General features: G+C 43.2%; 5 protein-coding genes across 5 annotated transcripts; all 5 read right to left on the bottom strand.

Moving 5' to 3' along the window:
* On the bottom strand, nt 1–942 carry LOC140579218 (olfactory receptor 8I2-like). Its single transcript, XM_072701619.1, has one exon. The coding sequence runs from the start codon at nt 931–933 to the stop codon at nt 1–3; it is 933 nt and encodes a 310-aa protein (XP_072557720.1). The 5' UTR covers nt 934–942.
* A 3,316-nt stretch (nt 943–4,258) lies between these two features.
* On the bottom strand, nt 4,259–5,191 carry LOC140579216 (olfactory receptor 4A15-like). The gene has a single exon (XM_072701618.1). The coding sequence runs from the start codon at nt 5,189–5,191 to the stop codon at nt 4,259–4,261; it is 933 nt and encodes a 310-aa protein (XP_072557719.1).
* A 3,342-nt stretch (nt 5,192–8,533) lies between these two features.
* Nucleotides 8,534–9,505, bottom strand: LOC111841434 (olfactory receptor 1L4-like). The gene has a single exon (XM_023807160.2). It carries the CDS (start codon nt 9,503–9,505, stop codon nt 8,534–8,536), a length of 972 nt encoding a protein of 323 aa, XP_023662928.2.
* A 4,989-nt stretch (nt 9,506–14,494) lies between these two features.
* LOC140579087 (olfactory receptor 2G6-like) lies at nt 14,495–15,433 on the bottom strand. The gene has a single exon (XM_072701428.1). The coding sequence runs from the start codon at nt 15,425–15,427 to the stop codon at nt 14,495–14,497; it is 933 nt and encodes a 310-aa protein (XP_072557529.1). The 5' UTR covers nt 15,428–15,433.
* Nucleotides 15,434–18,241: 2,808 nt separating this feature from the next.
* On the bottom strand, nt 18,242–19,164 carry LOC140579172 (olfactory receptor 7D4-like). The gene is given in 2 exon segments (XM_072701559.1): nt 18,242–18,402; nt 18,405–19,164. Coding segments are annotated over 2 exon segments (921 nt in total).
* Nucleotides 19,165–19,699: the final 535 nt, after the last annotated feature.

The raw sequence follows: 19,699 nt of genomic DNA, 5'->3' as shown, positions 1-19,699 counted from the left end.
CTATATCAGGGCACTGACTTTCCTGCTGAGCAGCCTCCAGACACTCCGACGAATCTGCTTCAGCTTCAGGCCGTAAATGAGGGGGTCCAGCAGAGGAGGGATGATCAGATACTCTATGGAGAAGAAGTTACGGAGACCCTGCAGGCTGCTACTAGATCCATAACGTGCATATAAGACATCAAACGCAGCAGATAGATAGAAGGTAGTCAGAGTGATCACATGGGGCAGGCAGGTCTCCATGAACTTGTTCTGTTCTGCCTTTGATCGCACACATGTCCTGATGATGTGGAAGTAGGAGATTACAATCAGTAGTGCTTGGATGAAATGAGCAATAATTAACAAGTATCCATATAGATTATTCACACTGGTGTCTACACAGGAGAGCTTCACCACATCCCAGCTGGTGCAATAAAGTTTATCAATTTTGAACCCACACAAAGGCAACCTAGCTATCAAAATATACCAAACTAATGTCTCACACAAAGATAACAGCCAAGGGACTAGCAGCAATTTCCCCACCTTCCCCTGGGTCATAATGGAGTGATACTGCAGGGGTTTACATATTGCAGCATACCTGTCATAAGCCATCACTGTCAGATTGGAAAGCTGACAAAACACATATGTGTAAACCAAACAAATTTGAGCTAAGCATGCATTGTATGAGATAATGTGAGATTCTGATAAGAGGTCCAGCAGAAACTTGGGGTAAAAACTTGTAGCACCATAAATCCCATTGACACACAGATTACACAGGAAGACGTACATGGGCTCATGCAGAACTCTGTCCAGCAAAACAGTCACAACCAGAGTTAAATTCATAAAAATTGTAAACAGGTAGATGAGAAACGAACAGGAAAAATAAATCAGTTTGTTTGATTTTGTGTCGTTCAAACCATTGAGGAAAAAAAACATTTCACGGGATGAATTTTCCATTTTAGGTGATCGCAAATGATATGCAGAAAGACTGGTCTTCTTTTTTAAGAAACGTTTCTTTTTAGAATATATCATTGTGAATAAACATATCCCAGGAACACATTGTAGGAGTTTGTAGCATTAAAATCAACAATCGATAGGGCTGGTCTACAATAGACAAATACTGAAGAATAGACAAATAATAGACAGATACTGAAGAAGCAATTCAATATTCAGAAGTGAAAAGTTAAATTGTCAAATAAAATGCAATTATTTAGAATGACAGTCTGTGATCAGCATGTCCGCCATGCTCTGGATGTACATAAGGAAAGGAATCCTTGGTTTCCTTCCAAAAGTAGGTGTTCATCCACTGTGCTGGCCTTTTTATGCTCCCAGACTGTGCTGTTGACCATCGAGATCTGCTGTGTCATTTCTCTCCCTACAGACATGAGGTCCTCTAGTGTACAATTTGTGAGATGATGAAGTCATTCTTTCGTAAGGTTAAACTTGCCTTAAAGTTGACTAGGAATTTAAAGGGATTCATTGGGATTTAATTTATTTTGAGTGAGAGTTTGTAAACACATGGCTATATAGCTGATGTAGTGGATGGGTGAAGGGACGTAAAGTGTTTTCAGACAGGAACATGCAGAGGTCATGAACCTGGCTTTTCTGATGCTGGTGGTCAGGGATATATTGCAATACTGCAATACTGCGATATTGGCAAGCGAGACACAGGGGATGACAAGGTTAGGCCCTTCTTGTTCTACGCTTTGCTTCGTGTGTATTGAACATTAAATAAATTCATAATGAAAACGAGTCAAGTGTATGATTTATCCTGCCAACTACTGTATATGCATCAGGTGCTGCTGAGATTCAGTCTCCACATAAGCTGCACTTATTACTCAGAAACCACTGGCGGTCCCGGAAGTTGGTCATAAAACCTGAGAAAATCGCAAAACACTGTTATGTCAAAACAATTAAAAAGTGTGAAAATGATTAAATTATAAAAATATGAATGTTTCTGTCATTAAGTCATTTTCCAATCATAATGCCATCAAACGAAATATATTTTTAATATTTCAACATGGATGCCAGTCAAAATGTGCCCTTCTAGTTTGTCGACATGAATTACAGAGCCCCCACCGCCCAAACCATGCTGACCTTGGTGTTGGTACCTCTGAATGGGTCCAATGAATGATATGTCATAATCCTTTATTAAAAAAAAATTTCTCTGAGGTGTCCACGTTGTTGGTGTCATAATCAAGTGATCAGCAACGTATCGACGTTAAGCTTAAAGTCTCATTGCAGAGCAGTCAAGTTGACTAGTTTGTGCAGCCCCTAATACATAGATATGCTTCATGAGTCCAATGGGGAAATTAGTCTGCAGCGTATACCTGCAAGGCATTTCATCATAGCAGCGCAAATTCAACAATAAAACATACACATACTGTACGACATCACAGCATTAGAGACACCAGTAGGCATACTTAAGTAGCGGCAGTAAGATGGGGCTGCAGAGCCCATTTGCATTTCCTGGCGTGCTTGCAAGCCATGTAAACAGCCCCTGTGTCTGTGTGTTATTGTAATTACTTGTTGTGTTCCTGATTTGATTATTCGTGCTCTTTTCTGTGTCATGTGTGAATCCTGTATAATCTTCACATGTCTCTAGACCAGGGGTCTCCAACTCCGGTCCTGGAGAGCTACTATCCAGTCAGTTTTCTATCTTACCCGGCTCCTGATGAGCCACACCTGGCCCTGGTATTTACCTGAGAGGTGTGGCTCATCAGAAGCCAGGTAGGATAGAAAACCGACTGGATAGTAGCTCTCCAGGACCGGATTTGGAGACCCCTGCTCTAGACATTATGTAACTACCCACTATGTGTGTGCCTCACCATCTGTCATCAGTCCTACCTGCATTTCCTTTCTATGTGTGTCGGAGTTGTGATTGTTGCTTGTGCGCAGCCCTGCAATGCAGAGCCCGTCTCGTTTATCCTGCTAAGATGCTGGGATTTGCCGAGCGTCACAATATGTAAACTTTACATACAGTGAGGTCCATAAGTATTTGGGCATTGATGCATTTTTTGTAATTTTATCTCTGTGTACCATCACAATGGATTTGAAATTAAGCGATCAAGAACAATATAGACTTTCAGCATTCATTTAAAGTGTTTAACAAAGGTATTGTATTAAGCTTTCAGAAATTACAGCCATTTTTCAGTGTCCCTCCATTTTCAGAGGCACAAATGTAATGTTTCTCTTCATACTATGGCAGTTAGAAAGACACAGAGTAACTAAGGTTAGACAACTAATTTGTAACAGGGTAAGTGATTTTTTTTTCTTTCTTTCAGCACTAAATATGTAATACAGTACCTGTTCTGAATAGTTAAATTAAAGCTCAGTGTCTGTTTTTCCATCTGTTTATCAGGTCAAAACAGGCCTGAGAGACAGACTGAAAGGGGAACACCTGGCTGCATGTCTGAGAAAAGGAAACCCAGAAAGATTAAGCCCTCTGACAAACAGTGCCGTCTTTGTACACAATAAAGAGAGGTCATCATCTTTTTTTTTTAATACTTTGTGTTCCCATGTGGGTAGATGAAACAGATGGTTGGTGGATCTGTGAAATGTGAAATTAATAGAAATATGAAATGAGGCCTCATAAGCCTCGTTTGTTTGTTTGTTTAGTCTCTCCTTGTTTTAATGGGAAAAGAATACAACTTAGCAAAGAGGAGGAACTGAAAAAACAGCAAGACAGGAAAGTCAAAATTCACAGGGGATACAGTTTTCTGAGTATGAAGCAGGTGGTTTATGTTACAGGACAAGGGTGGGCAGTTTAATGCTAAATATGCTATGGTACTGGAGCTACAGGGCAGGCATGGCTGTACAACGAGCCTGGCAGCATGACACATGCATAAAGTGATGGGTCAGGAAGGGATGGACTGATACACCTCCGTATCCCAGTAGGTGGAATGAGAGTCATGTGATTCTGGTGCTGGCCAATAATAATCGTCTTCATGGAGACAGCAGACAGAGTCTGTGTTTTAGCATCCCAGAGAAGGTCTTAGTCCCCACCATTCGTCAGCAGTGTCAATGCTACAGACTACAGTGTGTACTATCTCTGTGAGGAACACAAGGGGGCGCAGTTTCACCTTTAAGCCCACAGCTGTGAGAAGGCTTATCATCACCAGCAAAACAGCAGCAGCTGAATTTCTGCCAAATGCATTTGATGTAATCATTATTACAAGCTCATATTTCGTACATGACTGTCTATTACATAAAGGCTCAATCAAAGAAAATGTTCAAACTTTGTCACTGTTTTTGTTTATTAAGATGAAGAACATTCTGGAGTCTATGTCAGGGCACTGACTTTCCTGCTGAGCAGCCTCCAGACACTCAGACGAATCTGCTTCAGCTTCAGGCCGTAAATGAGGGGGTCCAGCAGAGGAGGGATGATCAGATACTCTATGGAGAAGAAGTTACGGAGACCCTGCAGGCTGCTGCTGGATCCATAACGTGCATATAAGACATCAAACACAGCAGATACATAGAAGTTACTCAGAGTGATCACATGGGGCAGACAGGTCTCCATGAACTTGTTCTGCTCTGCTTTCGATCGCACACATGTCCTGATGATGTGGAAGTAGGAGATTACAATCAGCAGTGCTTGGAAAAAATGAATAACAACTATTACCTGTCCATATAGATTATTCACACTGGTGTCTACACAGGAGAGCTTCACCACATCCCAGCTGGTGCAATAAAGTTTATCAATTTTGAACCCACACAAAGGCAACCTAGCTATCAAAATATACCCAACTAATGTCTCACACAAAGATAACAGCCAAGGGACCAGCAGCAATTTCCCCACCTTCCCCTGGGTCATAATGGAGTGATACTGCAGGGGTTTACATATTGCAGCATACCTGTCATAAGCCATTACTGTTAGATTGGAAAGCTGACAAAACACATATGAGTAAACCAAACAAATTTGAGCTAAACATGCATTGTATGAGATAATGTGAGATTCTGATAAGAGGTCCAACAGAAACTTGGGGTAAAAACTTGTAGCACCATAAATCCCATTGACACACAGATTACACAGGAAGATGTACATGGGCTCATGTAGAACTCTGTCCAGCATAACAGTCACAACCAGAGTCAAACTCACAAAAACTGTAAACAAGTAGATGAGAAATGAACAGGAAAAATAAATCAGTTGGTTTGATTTTGTGTCGTTCAATCCATTGAGGGAAAAAACAATTTCATGAGTTGAGTTTTCCATTTTTTTCCCAAACAATATGCAAAACGAAAGATCTTTTTAAAAATACTGTTCTTTTTGCCATGAAACATCATAAATGTACTGAGCCCACAGGATAAGAAGATCTGGCACACATTGTAGGATTCTGTACCTTCTGTAATGCCTTGTGCATCCAATCACAACTGTTGATCTACAATAAGATTTAAGAAACTAAATTTTCCAATGTTAAAACATTAAGGACAATACAATTATTTAGAATGACAGTCTATGACCAGCATATCCGCCAGACTCTGGATGTGCATTAGGAAAGGAATCCTTGGTTTCCTTGCAAAAGTAGGATTCTAACCTCTGTGCTGGCCTTTTTATGCTCCCAGACTGTGCTGTTGGCCATCGAGATCTGCTGTGTCATCTCTGTCCCTACAGACATGAGGTCCTCTAGTGTCCAATTTGTGAGGAGGTGAAGTCATACTTTGGTAAAATTAAACTTTATATGCAGTTGACTGGGAATTTAAAAGGAATAATTAGGATTTTATGTATTTTGAGTGATGACAACTTGTAATCACATGGCTATATGGCTGATGCGGTGGATGGGCAGAGGGACGTATCTTCAGGAAGGAGCCTGCAGAGGTCATGAACCTGGCTTTTCAGGTGCTGGAGGCCCAAATCCTGCCTTATTGTAACATTTGATGGTCGCTGGGAGAAAAAATCCTCGAATGGATTAATTGGGCTGCAGATACAATGGATTGTTCTGGAATAATTATTGTGGAAAGAGTTACGGGTGAAAAAACAGCTGATGTCCCTGAAAGAGCCATGTCGGTCACATGATGAGGGGGAGGAGTCAGGCCCGGGCCACACTGGATGTGTGGCATGTGCAGGGCAGAGCTGTGCATATCCACACGTTTGTCCACACCGCCCACATTGCAAGCCCCATCGTTCTACAGTGAATTACAGAAGACCGTAAATTTGACCAGTTTTAACCAGCAAGCAGTCACATTATTTTTGGTTATAAACGGTCCTCGTTCAGAGCGAAAGCGCACCTATCAACTACTGCACTTCATCTAAGGTTCTGTTAACTTATAAAAATAATATAAAATAACCTGCACTGGGTTTCTGCTCTGACATATAGTTCACATGTAGACTCCACTTTCTCCTTTAATAACATGCAACTGCGAAGATATAATTAATATTTGTATATCTTTCATGTCTGTGATATGTAGCCCAGACATTGAAAGTATAGTGGAAGGTGTCAGTTATGTATTTTTGCTGATATGATGTCAGTATGACAATCATTAGATCTTTTAGCTGCCTGTTTTTGCTGAGAACTGCTTACCACGTGCGTGAAGAAGAGGCGCCACTCCGACTCTCTAGATGAGTCATTGCTACCGGCAGCCCACGCATCCAGAGGGGCGGAGGCCTCAGCCAGGGAGCCAGCAAGGCCACAGCCCACACATCCAGAGGGGCGGAGGCCTCAGTCAGGGAGCCAGCAAGGCCACAGCCCACACATCCAGAGGGGCGGAGGCCTCAGTCAGGGAGCCAGCAAGGCCACAGCCCACACATCCAGAGGGGCGGAGGCCTCAGTCAGGGAGCCAGCAAGGCCACAGCCCACGCATCCAGAGGGGCAGAGGCCTCAGTCAGGGAGCCAGCAAGGCCACAGACAGCCACTGCAGGCAGACAGCTGTGCCTCAGTCTGGGCTTGTTTTCCTCTCCAGGTACAGATGAAGGGAGACCAGAACGTTTCATAAGACCTTCGTCAGGTTAGGACCGTCTCCGCTGGACTTGATCTTAGAGGGCTGCATTACGGCCTAGCACCTGTATGACCATAAGTTTGATTTTTCCTCCTTCTTTCGTGAGTTTTGTCCAGTTTCAAACTCAATTCACAAATGAGTGATTTGTACATGCAAGATGCTATGGGGCCAGAACCTTTTTCCCATGGATGTCCGACATGTGCCTGAGTGCTTGTCGGGAAAGGCCTGGCCTTCAGGATTCTCCACAGCGTGTCCTTCTTGAGGGTAGCTCTGTATCTGCTGCTGCCTTCATACTGACTCTTTGCATTAAGCACTGATGATATTTCAGCGTTCATATGTTCCCAGCAGGGGCATCATTAGGCCTGTTTTAGGGGGGATTTAGCCGCCCTAAAATGTTTTTAGCCCCACAAATAAATGTGTATTTATTGGCTTTTTATATTGTATATAAGTTTGCCATTGCCCCCCAATAAAGATTCAACCCCCTATCCATTCATCTTAAACTATGCCCCAACATAAGTGTATAAACATGCTAATTGGAGGAAGATGATGGTAGACCAGTGTGTCAGCATTTTAAGCCCCCAGGACAGCAATAAAAGCATTAAACAATTATTCCAGTTACAGGGGCCTAAATGAAATAAAACTGCATAAAAATGGAACTGTTTGTAATTGGGTAAGTTACTATATCCTGTCAGTTTGAGAGCAATGGAGTCACAGTGACCGTGGTCTAAGTCTCCCAAAATGGTGTTTGATGTCCCTGCAATTATTTCTACTTTTCTGCATGTTTACAGTAAACGCGATACGATAATGTTTCAGTAGACTGGGTAATATGCATAACCTGTAATTTGAAGATTTGAAATCAGAATGAGAGAGACTGTGTGTGTGTGTGAGAGAGAGAGAGAGAGAGAGAGAGAGAGAAAGGGGGAGGGAGGGGGGAGAGAAGGTGGAAGGGGAAGGGAGGAAGAGATAGAGAGAGAGAGAGAGAGAAAGAGAGAGACTGGATGCAAACCATGATTTTTAATATGAATAAAATGATAGAATGTTAAAGTAAATGAGACAGAGACAGTGTGTGTGTGAGAGAGAGAGAGAGATGGAGGGAAGGGGGGAGAGAGGGCAGGAGGGGAAGGGAGAGAGAGAGAGAGAGAAACTGGATGCAAATCGTGATTTGCTTCACTTTTTTTATATGAATAAAATTACAGTATATAAAGTGAACATGATTGTTACTACCATATTCACACAAACACAGAATTACTGACACATAAAATCTCCTTCAGGGACACAATTAGGGAAAAGTAATCATTTTCAAAGTAAGGCGATTCAGAGAAAAGGCCTTGCTAAGTAACCAAATTACAATTAGAGCTGTATCACCTTAGACATAGCACTTTAACCCAAGAAAGAAAGTCTGTGGTTGGCCACATGGGATGTAATTTCACATATTCTTCTGGGGAATGAGGTGAACTGTGGCTTGTGGCTCTGAGACAGAGACAAGCAGACTTTTACATTAATTTAAAGGGAAAATAGGACATTAATCACAGCACTTATACACTTGTACAGCATGTGCTGAAATTTAACATAAGTAACTCTACCCCCAAGGCATTTAACATGATTAAAAGAACCGTAAGCTTTAGTGAGCTAAAATGTTTTTACTTATTTTGGGCTTTACTTTAGCGTGACAGTTTTTGGGCTGAAACCTTCTCCATATACTCCTACGAATCTGCTTCAGCTTCAGGCCATAGATGAGGGGGTTCAGGAGAGGAGGAACGACCAGATACTCTACAGTGAGAATATTACGGAGAGACTGGAGAGAGCCCTGAGACCCGTAGCGTGCATACATAACGTCAAAAGTGAAGGAAAGAGTGAAATTAATTAAGGTGATGAGGTGCGGCAGGCAGGTCTCCATGAATTTACTCCTTTCTGCTCGGGATCTCAGACACGTCCTGATGATTTGGATGTAAGAGATTAAGATCAATAAAAATGCTTGAAAAACATGCATAAACATAAGAATATAGCCGTATAAATTATTCAGTGTAGTGTCTCTACAGGAGAGCTTCACCACCTCCCAGTTGGTACAGTAGAGCTTATCAATCCTTGATCCGCAGAGCGTTAGTCTAGCTGTCATGATCATGCCGACTGATGTCTCACAAAACGGGATAAGCCAAATCACCAGCAGTAATTTTCCAACCTTCCAAGGCGTCATGATGGAGTGATACTCCAATGGTTTACATATTGCGACATACCTGTCATAAGCCATCACTGCCAGATTTACAAATTCACAGAAAACATAATTGTAGATCATGTAAATCTGAGTCAAACATGCCCTGTATGAAATAATGTGAGAGTCAGATAAGAGGTCAATAAGAATCTTGGGGTAGAAACCAGTAGCGCCAAAAATGCCATTAACACAGAGATTACACAGGAAGATGTACATGGGCTCATGGAGAATTCTTTCGAAAAAAATTGCCAAAACAAGAGTCACGTTTACAAACAAGGTAAAAATGTAGGCAAGAAGAGCGAATGCAAAATAAACCTGCTTGGTTGTCTTTGTCTCGTTCAATCCACTGAGCACAAACACAATTTCACTAGATGAATTTTCCATTTTAGCTGTGTTTATAAGACATGGACACACATGGATTTTCTTTTTAAAACATCTTCTCCTTTTTCCATCCAGCGCCAGCATACCTAGGCCGCCCCATTGGTCGGGAAGCTTCTAAATAAAACAAAAGCTTGCATCACCTGCCACTGACTAGAAAAAAGTGCTCTTCCCTCACAGAGATTTTTGAAAGCAAACACTTCAAACCCTTGGAAAAAAAATATAAGAGCAGCAGCCTTTGGTGATTAATGTGGTGTGATCATTGAGTTTCATCAGATCCTGTGCAGGTCCAAGTCCCATAAAAAGTGGTGAGTGTGAACTATCCACTACCCTTTATATATACCTGTCAGGCCGCTGTTATTGACTCCTTAACAATGCCCTCTGTAGACATGAACCACCTGTGTATAATTAAGGAGATCAGAATCTTTGTACTGTATTTGCTAGAATAGGAATATTGTAATGAACAGCCCTGCCCCTACAGGTGAAACTAGGGAAGCTTTGTGTAAATATCGTTTGAGTCTCAGGCAGTTACCTGCAGGTGTACACCCCCTGTCTACTGGTGATAAAAAAGAAGATATTATTATCTTCTGAAAGGGCAGTGGAGGCTCAAAAGTGCCCTCCTGCATTGGTGTGGATACCATTGAGGATGGGGTCCACTAAGTGTGCTAGTGAAATAGAGGGAAAACACTGGTGAACAGGTGAAGATGTATCACCACTTGCTACTGGGTGAACAGGCCTCTACTACATGCTCGCAAAGCATGACCCATCTGTATGCTTGAATGCAATACTATCGGCTTTTACAGGCTGTATTAAGACAAAGTAGCAAATAGGGAACCAAGCATGTGTAAGACACATTATCATCAGTTACACAACCTACTAGGCAAAAAACGTGATTCTTGAATTACACACGAATGCTTCAAAAACTGGGCAGCCAGGGGTGATCCTTTCGCCTTCAGTGTGCCATATTCTTCTGTCCCTATAGTCTCAATACAAATATAAAAATGTCAGCAACTCCCCTCCCTGACTGCCATGAAAGTGCCAAGCCATGCAAACCCAGTGCCACACATCCCCACGCACACTGACGTTGCCCAGGGAGCACCTTCAAGCCGTCGCCTCCGTCTGTAGCTGGACCAGGCCTCTGTGTGGCTAAGGCCTCATGTCAACCTCAACACCACGGCCTTAGCTGGAAATGGTTTTATACTACTTTGCTGGGCATAAGGAGAAGGAGCACAGAACCAGAGCTAAAGCCAGCTGTATAACTACTAATAAAACCCATCTCAGCACGAGTAAAAGGAGTAGAGTCCTCGCACACTCACACTTAGAGTTGCAGGGACGTGAACCCAGAACCCTGGCCAGTGCTATTCACAAGCATTCTATGATGCCATTCTGCCTGCTAAACAAAGGCTTGTTATGCTTTCATCTGGTCTGACATGGTCTTAGATGGTTATGTCCCAAGGTGATGTGAGTGGAACTGAACCGGTGGAAGCCTTTGCCACCAGCACATTGGGGTCTTGTGAAGAACTGAACTGTGTCAAGAATCCCAGCAACAGGAGATCTGGACCATGCTGATGGTGCCCATACCCCTGACAAATCCACTGAGACACTAACAGTAAACTGGGCTACCTCCAGTGGAGTTCCTGACCTCAGTGACCCGTCCGGAACCTGGAGAGGCGAGACTCAGCTGCCGCCAGCAGCAGGGTGACAGTTTAGGCGGGAACAGTACGGGGCTTACTGGTGAGATTGGCAGTGGTGTTGCAACTGCATGGGAACCAGGTTCCAGGTGCACTGCAGGGAAACTGGATTCTTGAAGAGGTGACCACAGATGGGACAGGTGCTGGCAGTGAAGTGGTAGCAGGCCGGATAGGCGACATGGGTGTCAGTGACCCAGGGTCAAGTGACAGGCGCCAGTGAACTTTAGTCAGGCAAGACGGGCACTGTCAAACCTTAGTCAGGCACTGGACACTTGGGCGAGATGGGCATGGGTGAACCTTAGTCAGGCACTGGACACTTGGGCGAGATGGGCGTGGGTGAACCTTAGTCAGGCACTGGACACTTGGGCGAGATGGGCGTGGGTGAACCTTAGTCAGGCACTTGGAGGCTTGGGTGAGGCGGGCATTGGGAAGACTGCAGGTGAGGCGTATGCTGGCAAGACCGCAGGAAAAAGAAGCGTTGGCAGTAAGGCTAGCACTCACCTGACAGTAGGTGAGGTGGGCACCGATGTCACAGCAGGAAAGACAGGCGTTAACAGTGAGGTGAGCATCCACCTGAAAGCAGGTTAGGCGAACGCCGGCGTGACAGCAGATGCGGCGAGCCTTGGCAAGTCTGGCACTGGTGAACCGGGTTCTGGGGAAACTGCAGGAACAGCTTCCTCCATATTTTCTTCTTGTTACGAGAGTCAGGCACAATACTCATGCCTGCATCTAAGTCTGGGATTGGCGATATAGTCTCTTCAAGGCTGGGAGCTGTGGGCACTACAGCCGGAGAGTGGGGCACTGCAGGTGCGACAGTCAGAGTCTCGGGCAATGTGGGTACAGCAGCCAGGGAATAGGCCGATGTGGGCAGAAAGAGCGTCGGGGCTGCGGGTGAGGCAGGCGACGTGGACATGGCAACTGGGGGGTTGGGTGACGTGGGCATTGCAGCCAGGAAGTTAGGCACTGCTGGTGTAGTAGCTGGGGCATTCGGACAATGTGGGCATGGCAGCCAGGGGGTTGGGTGACAAGGGCATGGCAGTATGGGAGATAGGTGCTATGGGTGCGGTAACTGGGGCAGTTGGGCAATGTGAGCATGGCAGCGGGGGAGTTGTGCGACACAGGCAAGCCAGCCGGGGAGTCAGACACTGAGGGCATGGCAGCTGGGGGGGGGTCGGGTGACATGGGCATTGCAGCCAGGAAGTTGGACACTGCAAGCAGCCAGAGAGTCAGGGTTGCAGGTGAGGCAGCCGGGGGGTCAGGCACTGAGGGCATGGCAGCTGAAGAATCGGGCATTGCAGACACAGCAGCTGGCGAGCCAGACAACATGGGCATGGCAATCAGAGAGCTGGGCACTGCGGGCATGGCAGCTGGGGAGTTGGGCGATGCAGATGCAGCAACTGGGTAGTCCGGGCTTGCCTTAGAAGGGCTTCTGGCTTCAAGGACCTTCTATCTGCTTAACTTTGCGTCTGTTGTTACATGGGAGGTTCTGCCAGATGTGTGTCAACCAGGTGCACCTGTTATGGTGAGGGCCATACAACTCTGACAATTATTCAAAAATCATTTCCCTGAGTTGTGCCAAAAAGTGAACCCTGGCCCCCAGCTGGCAATGGTCTGAAGAACAGCGATGAGGCAGTGGCCCCAGCAGTTGCATTGATTAGTTTCTCCATATGAAATTTATTATGGCTCTTACAAAATGGCATAGAAATTAGACTAATGGTACTTGTTCAAAATTTGTTTTTCAAAATTTTGACACATGGGCATCTACAATGGCAGGGGAACTGCTGCTAGACATTACCAACATTATAGAAACAGGCACCTTGTAAGGCCGCTGGAGGCCTTAAACACTGAACTGTCTATCACAGAATGACGTGAATTTAATGTAAATGCCAGTCGCAAGTGGCACTTACTGGTGAATTTGCTGCTTAGCCAAAGCCTTTTTTTAGCCTCAGGCTGGCAGTCGTATTCATAATTTGAACAGGATAAATCTTATTTACCAACCACAGCATGTGGGGAGAGCAGAGGGGCTGACTCTGGTTTACCACGTCACTGCAGCCGTAAATGCAACACATGATCCACACTAAACTTTTGGATCTTTCTGGAGGGTTTCTATATAAAATGGGATTTCAGTCTTGCCAAGATACTCCTATGTCCCTTGTGATTGGTTCTTTGACTAAAGATGTGTGTGCCTCTGATTTGCTGATTGTTTCTGGTCACATGACCAATTATCCTCAAAGTTGTACTGCAGTAATAAGCTTCATTATGGGTACAGCCATCCATGTGTCCTACATATAGTAACATTATTCACATGTGCTGATTTGAGGGCAGATACTGTACCTTGCTTGTGTATAGGGTCAGGTGTTTGGATACATCTATAATGGACTAAAGCACAAAACAGTTATCTCTCTTTAAAAAATAAAAATATAACAGGAAATGTGTACAGTATATTATTAAGGACTGAATACACAGTGACATTTGGCTAAAGGCAATGTTTCAAAGGTCGAATTATCACTATTTAAAATACATTTTAACTGGGTTTCCATTAGTAGTACACAGATTTATCAATAAAAATTTAAACGTTTTCTAATGTTGGGCAAAAATATTGAATTAGAATTCCTGTTATTTTGTTTTTAATCCTGAACTCTTTCAGGCAGAAGGTAACATAGTGAATTAAAACTAGTACTACTGTACATGTGAGGAGACTCCAGAGGAGAGAAATATGATGAGATCATCAATACAGTGTCTAGTCTCAATCAGAGGCACAGATGAGGTTTATTTTTAAAGTAATCATTTTGCAGATATGCAAGGCAAATTAAATCTTAAACGCCTCAAATCATCAAGTGCCTGGGATCTTGCTGGCTTATTGGCCCTTCATGACTCACCTGGAATTTCTGCTGGTTGTGTGCACTGGGGCGCTATAATATATCAGGCTATTTGTGTTCTTGCACAAGCTAACCTAAGCTGAGAGCATTACAGGGACCATGCAGGCTGACATTACTACGGAAAAAAAAAAAAAAAGACAGGAAAAAATAACTGCTGCTGGTGTCATCTGAGCCTTTACCTCCCTGGAGCCTCTTCTGGCAGCACAGGACACCAGGTTGGGATAGACCACAGACTGGGCTCCAGTCACTCACAGGGCATAAACCTGCACAAGCTCATTATTTATTGGCAATTTAGATGCAACAATTAGCCCTGAATCACATGGAAAAAATGCAAACACCACACACAAAGAGCAGAAGACAGATTCTAATCACCAGTCCTGGAGGTGTGACCCCCCCCCCCCCCCAACCCTCCATGCCACCCTTGGTTATTTCAGTGCAGTAATTTTGGTGGCGAACCTTTTCAACACAATCCTACGAAGCTGCTTCAGTTTCAGACCATAAATGAGAGGGTTCAGGATAGGAGGAACAATGAGGTACATTATAGAAAGGCTGTTTCTGAGAGCCTGCAGGGAGGTGTCTGAGGTTAAACGTGCTGATACAACATCGAAAGAAAGAGAAATGGCCAAGATACCCAGGGTGAGAAGATGAGGCAGGCAGGTCTCCATGAACTTATTACGCTCTGCCTGAGACTGAACACACGCCCTGGTGATTAGGACATAGGAGGTTATGATAAGTACAACTTCAAATATGTTGAAAACGATGAAAAAGTAGCCATATATATTATTTAATGTGGTATCTACACAGGCCAGCTTAACTAAGTCCCAATTAAAACAATAAAGCTTATCAATTCTGGATCCACACAATGGCAGCCTGACTGTCAATACAATACCAACAGTTGTCTCAATGAATGATAAGAACCACGTCATCTGCACCAACATTCTTACTCTGTGAGGCGTCATAATAGAGTGATACTCCAACGGTTTGCATATTGCGACATACCTGTCATAAGCCATTACTGTCAAATTAGTGAATTCACAAAAGAGATACATGTAGATTCCAAATAGCTGAATTATACATGCAGTGTATGAGATCACATGAGAGTCTGACAGAAGGTCAATCAGTAGCTTTGGATAGAAACTTGTCGAGCCACAAATGCTGTTTACACACAGATTACACAGGAAGATGAACATGGGCTCATGGAGATTTTTTTCCAGCAATATGGTCAAAATCAGAGTTAAATTCACAAAAATAGTGAAAACATAGGCAAGAAGAGAAAGGCCAAAAAAGATCTGTCTGTTTGTTTTAGTCTCATTCAATCCATGGAGCACAAAAACAAGCTCACTGGAAGAATTCTCCATCTGCTCTGACTTGACGTGGCGTTCACAGACACGGAGCTTCTTCCTAATTGAGCGTCTGGGTCTGGCTTGCACGGTGAGCATGGCTAACAGACCTGCTCAGAAGAACCACAATGCTGTACAGTCAAGATAAATGTTGAATTTTGTCTCATCATATTATCTTCCTGTAGGACTGAGTCAAAAGGATCCCGTTCTAATTGTCTGATGCATTAACCTCTGCCAGATTACATAGTATTACCATGTCCTCCTCTGTATGGCTGTTTGACGCCTCTGTCAGTTCAGCAGACCTGTAGGCCTTTATATGCTTCTGGATTCTGTTGTTTGGCTTCTGTATCCACTACATTGTTACAGAAGAATGACAATCACAATCCTAATTAGCTCCGCAGGGAATTTGCATAGATGTGGTCATTTAGGAGAAGAGCCTGAACCACAGCTGATTTTATCGTGAAATAATAGAATAATTTATTTAATCATTTAAAATGATGCCACATTAATGTCAAAATGTAAACCTTTCAACGAGAATCCATTTTAAGTTAGAAACACTGTCAGTGTGTTACTTCCTCTAACAATTATTTTACGAAATCTTGTCTCTGACAATGTTTTATAAAAATTTTTTATTAAATGGCAATTTTAAAAGAACTGGATTATGTGACTGTGTTAGAACAGAAAACAGGACAGGATATAATTGGTTTGTAACATATTTAATAAGCAAGAAATGTCACGATCTGCACCCGTCTGCCCCCACCTTTTCTGTATCCTCTCCTTTTGGCCAACAGGTGTCGCTGACTGCCCTGTCCTCCCTGTCCTCCAAGTCCTTAGTGTGTTTCCCCAGCTCCCCCGACTGCTGCATGGCTCTGTGGGCTGAGTTTGTGCCTTTAACCCCTTTACTTGTGACTTTGAACCCGGTTACCTGTTTGTATCCTTCTCCTGTTTTAGTTTTGACCCCTTGTGGTGTTTTTTTGTTTTGTAGTGTTTTCAGTATCTGTAATAAACTCCTGTTTGTGGAGCCGCAGGTGGATCAAAACCTTTTTCATGCCCTGAGTCTGTGACAAGAAAATCATGAACAATAACAAGAACTGAAAAATATTTGCATAACACGTTTCTAGACCCTGAATTTCTCTTGTGCAAAAAGCAGTTACATTGCTTTATAAATGCAGCAAAACACAAAGACCACACTGTCAGCATGGCAGTGAGCCTGTCAGAGAGCCTCAAGAAGCCTGATCATGGAGGATTCAGAAGCAACTAAAGCCTGTCTCCAATCTCCTGATGCCATCGGGAGACTCGCTCATCCAGCACTGGAACATGAGGGGAAAAACAGGTCCCTCCAAGTGACAATGTGTAACTGGCCCTGACCTTGGTTCACCAACTGCTGCTCCACTGTCCAGATGCATTAAGCATCCTACTGGATTAAGTGTCGTATGGCGTAGTTAAGAAACAATAGGAGACGTGTAGTAAGGCAACAAAGTAAGAAATGTTTTTATTTTCTTCTTCTAATAAATGCCATTTTAAAGATTTGTGTTTTTTGCACTGATGAGTAATTTACATTCAGTCAACAGATATAAAAGGCACAAGAAATCTTAAAAGCAAGGCATCTTGTTGAATTTTACATTTATTATAGGCCAATATAACCTTGTCTGGAATTTTTATTGGTTTTGTGTTCTTAGACAATGTGAAATATCTAGCCAATGGTTTTCTGGCAAAAGCCCAACTATGCTAATGGCATTATAGGATGAAGCAGGCCGAGATCATCAAGCAAAAAAGACCTAAACAGTTAGTCACTTCATCTAGACACTTATCCTGTTCAGGGTCAAGGGTGAGTTTTGGCGTGGAATGATGGAAGGAATGACCCACAGTCTGACTTGGAGACAACAAGGGGTTTTACTGGGAACATACACATTAGCAGGAAGAAAAGGGACCATGAGAGGTCAAAGCAAAGACAGGAGAGAAAACTAGAACTAAACTGGCTATAACTAAAGACACGGAAAAAAAAACACTGGCAAGGAAAACACAGAACCAAACACAATGCAGCACATGCAATAACTGAGAAAGAAGCAGGGGCAGGCATACATATACACAGGATGTAAGGCTATACATGAAGCAGATGCAGGTAACTGACAATTAACCAAAGAGTAGGAGTAACAAGAACCAGGTGAGGGTCACAATCACTAAGGACTCAAACACTAGGAAGAACAAGGTAATGGGATTACAGAAAATACTACAAAACTAAAAACAAACAGGGACAAATTACAAAAGCACAAAAACATGTATAAATGTGAACAGAGAGCAGGAAATCAAAACTCAAAATGGCCAGTGAAGCAGAGAGTGGCCACTCTCGCACCCTCGACAATAGGGGAGCACTGAAGTCATACGCATGTTCAGCCAACACAGCCATGTGACACCTCAGGGAGCAGGGGAACACACTAGGGAACAAAATGAATGCCAAAATAGGGGAAAGGGGATGGTAGTGACACCTGCTGGCAAAAACGAGGAGATTGACAAAACAGGGCGAGACAGAACCCAATCCTGCAAGGATGGGCTTGCAGCCTACTCTAGGCAACATTGGGCAGAAGGCTGGGGTACTTGCTAGATAGGACACCAGTCCCCCATAGGGGACATAGTTGCACTAGCTCATTATCTATGGGCAAAATAAAGACACCAGTTATCCTAATTGCATGTTTTGGACTGTGGAAGGAAAGCCACAGAACACAGGGCGAAAATGCAAGCTCCACACAAAAACAGCAAAGGACAAATTGTAATCCCAAACTCTGGAGGTGAGAGGTGACAGTGTGATGTCCTGAACCTCCATGTCACCCTTGGTTATTTCAGGGCTGTAATTTTGCTGTTGAACCTTCTCCACACAATCCGACGAAGCTGCTTCAGTTTCAGACCATAAACAAGAGGGTTCATGATAGGAGGAACAATGAGGTACATTATAGAAAGGCTATTTCTGAGAGCCTGCAGGGAGGAGTCTGAGCTGACACACCATCAAAAGATGCAGAAATGACCAATATACCTAGGGTGATAAGATGAGGCAGGCAGGTCTCCATGAACTTATTACGCTCTGCCTGAGACTGAACACATGTCCTGATGATTAGGACATAGGAGATTATAATTAGCAGGACTTGAAATATATGAAAAGCCATGATAACGAAGGTATATACATTGTTTAAGGTGGTATCTATACAGGACAGCTTTGCCACATCCCAGTCAAAACAATAAAGCTTATTAATTCTGGATCCACACAAGGGCAGCCTGACTATAAGCACAATGCCAACAATTGTCTCAGTGAAAGTTAAGAACCAAGTTATTTGCACCAACATTCCTACTCTGCCAGGAGTCATAATGGAGTGATACTCCAACGGTTTGCATATCGCAACATACCTGTCATAAGCCATTACTGATAAATTGGTATTTTCACAGAAGAGATACATGCAGATTCCAAATATTTGAATTATACATGCAGTGTATGAGATCACATGAGAGTCTGACAGAAGGTCAATCAGTAGCTTTGGATAGAAACTTGTAGAGCCACAGATGCTGTTTACACACAGATTACACAGGAAGATGAACATGGGCTCATGGAGAATTTTTTCCAGCAATATGGTCAAAATCAGAGTTAAATTCACAAAAATTGTGAAAACATAGGCAAGAATGGAAAGACCAAAAATGATCTGTCTGTTTGTTCTAGTTTCATTCAAACCATGGAGCAAAAAAACAAGTTCACTGGAAGAGTTCTCCATCTGCTCTGACTTGACGTGGCGTTCACAGACACGGAGCTTCTTCCTAACTGAGCGTCTGGGTCTGGCTTGCAGGGTGAGCATGGCTAACAGACCTGCTCAGAAGAACCACAATGCTGTACAGTCAGGATAAATACAGACTTTTGTCTCATGATATTATCTGCCTGTAGGACTGAGTCAGAAGGATCCCATTCTAATTGTCTGATGCATTAACCTCTGCCAGATTACATAGTATTACCATGTCCTCCTCTGTATGGCTGTTTGATGCCTCTATCTGTTCAGCAGACCTGTAGGCCTTTATATGCTTCTGGATTCTGTTGTTTGGCTTCAGTAATTACTGCACTGTTACAGAAGAATGATGTGACGTCACAATAACACCCAGGAAAACATGATAATCAAAAATAATTAGCTCTGCAGGGAATTTGCATAGATCTGTTAATTTATGATAATGGCCTGAACCACACCTGATTAATCATCAAGCACTTGGATCATTTATTGAGTGATTTACACTAATGGCACATTAATGTCAAATATGGAC

This window comes from Paramormyrops kingsleyae, chromosome 17 (assembly GCF_048594095.1).
Source record: "Paramormyrops kingsleyae isolate MSU_618 chromosome 17, PKINGS_0.4, whole genome shotgun sequence".
Lineage (NCBI taxonomy): Eukaryota > Metazoa > Chordata > Actinopteri > Osteoglossiformes > Mormyridae > Paramormyrops > Paramormyrops kingsleyae.
This window is presented reverse-complemented; position numbering and strand designations above follow the sequence as displayed.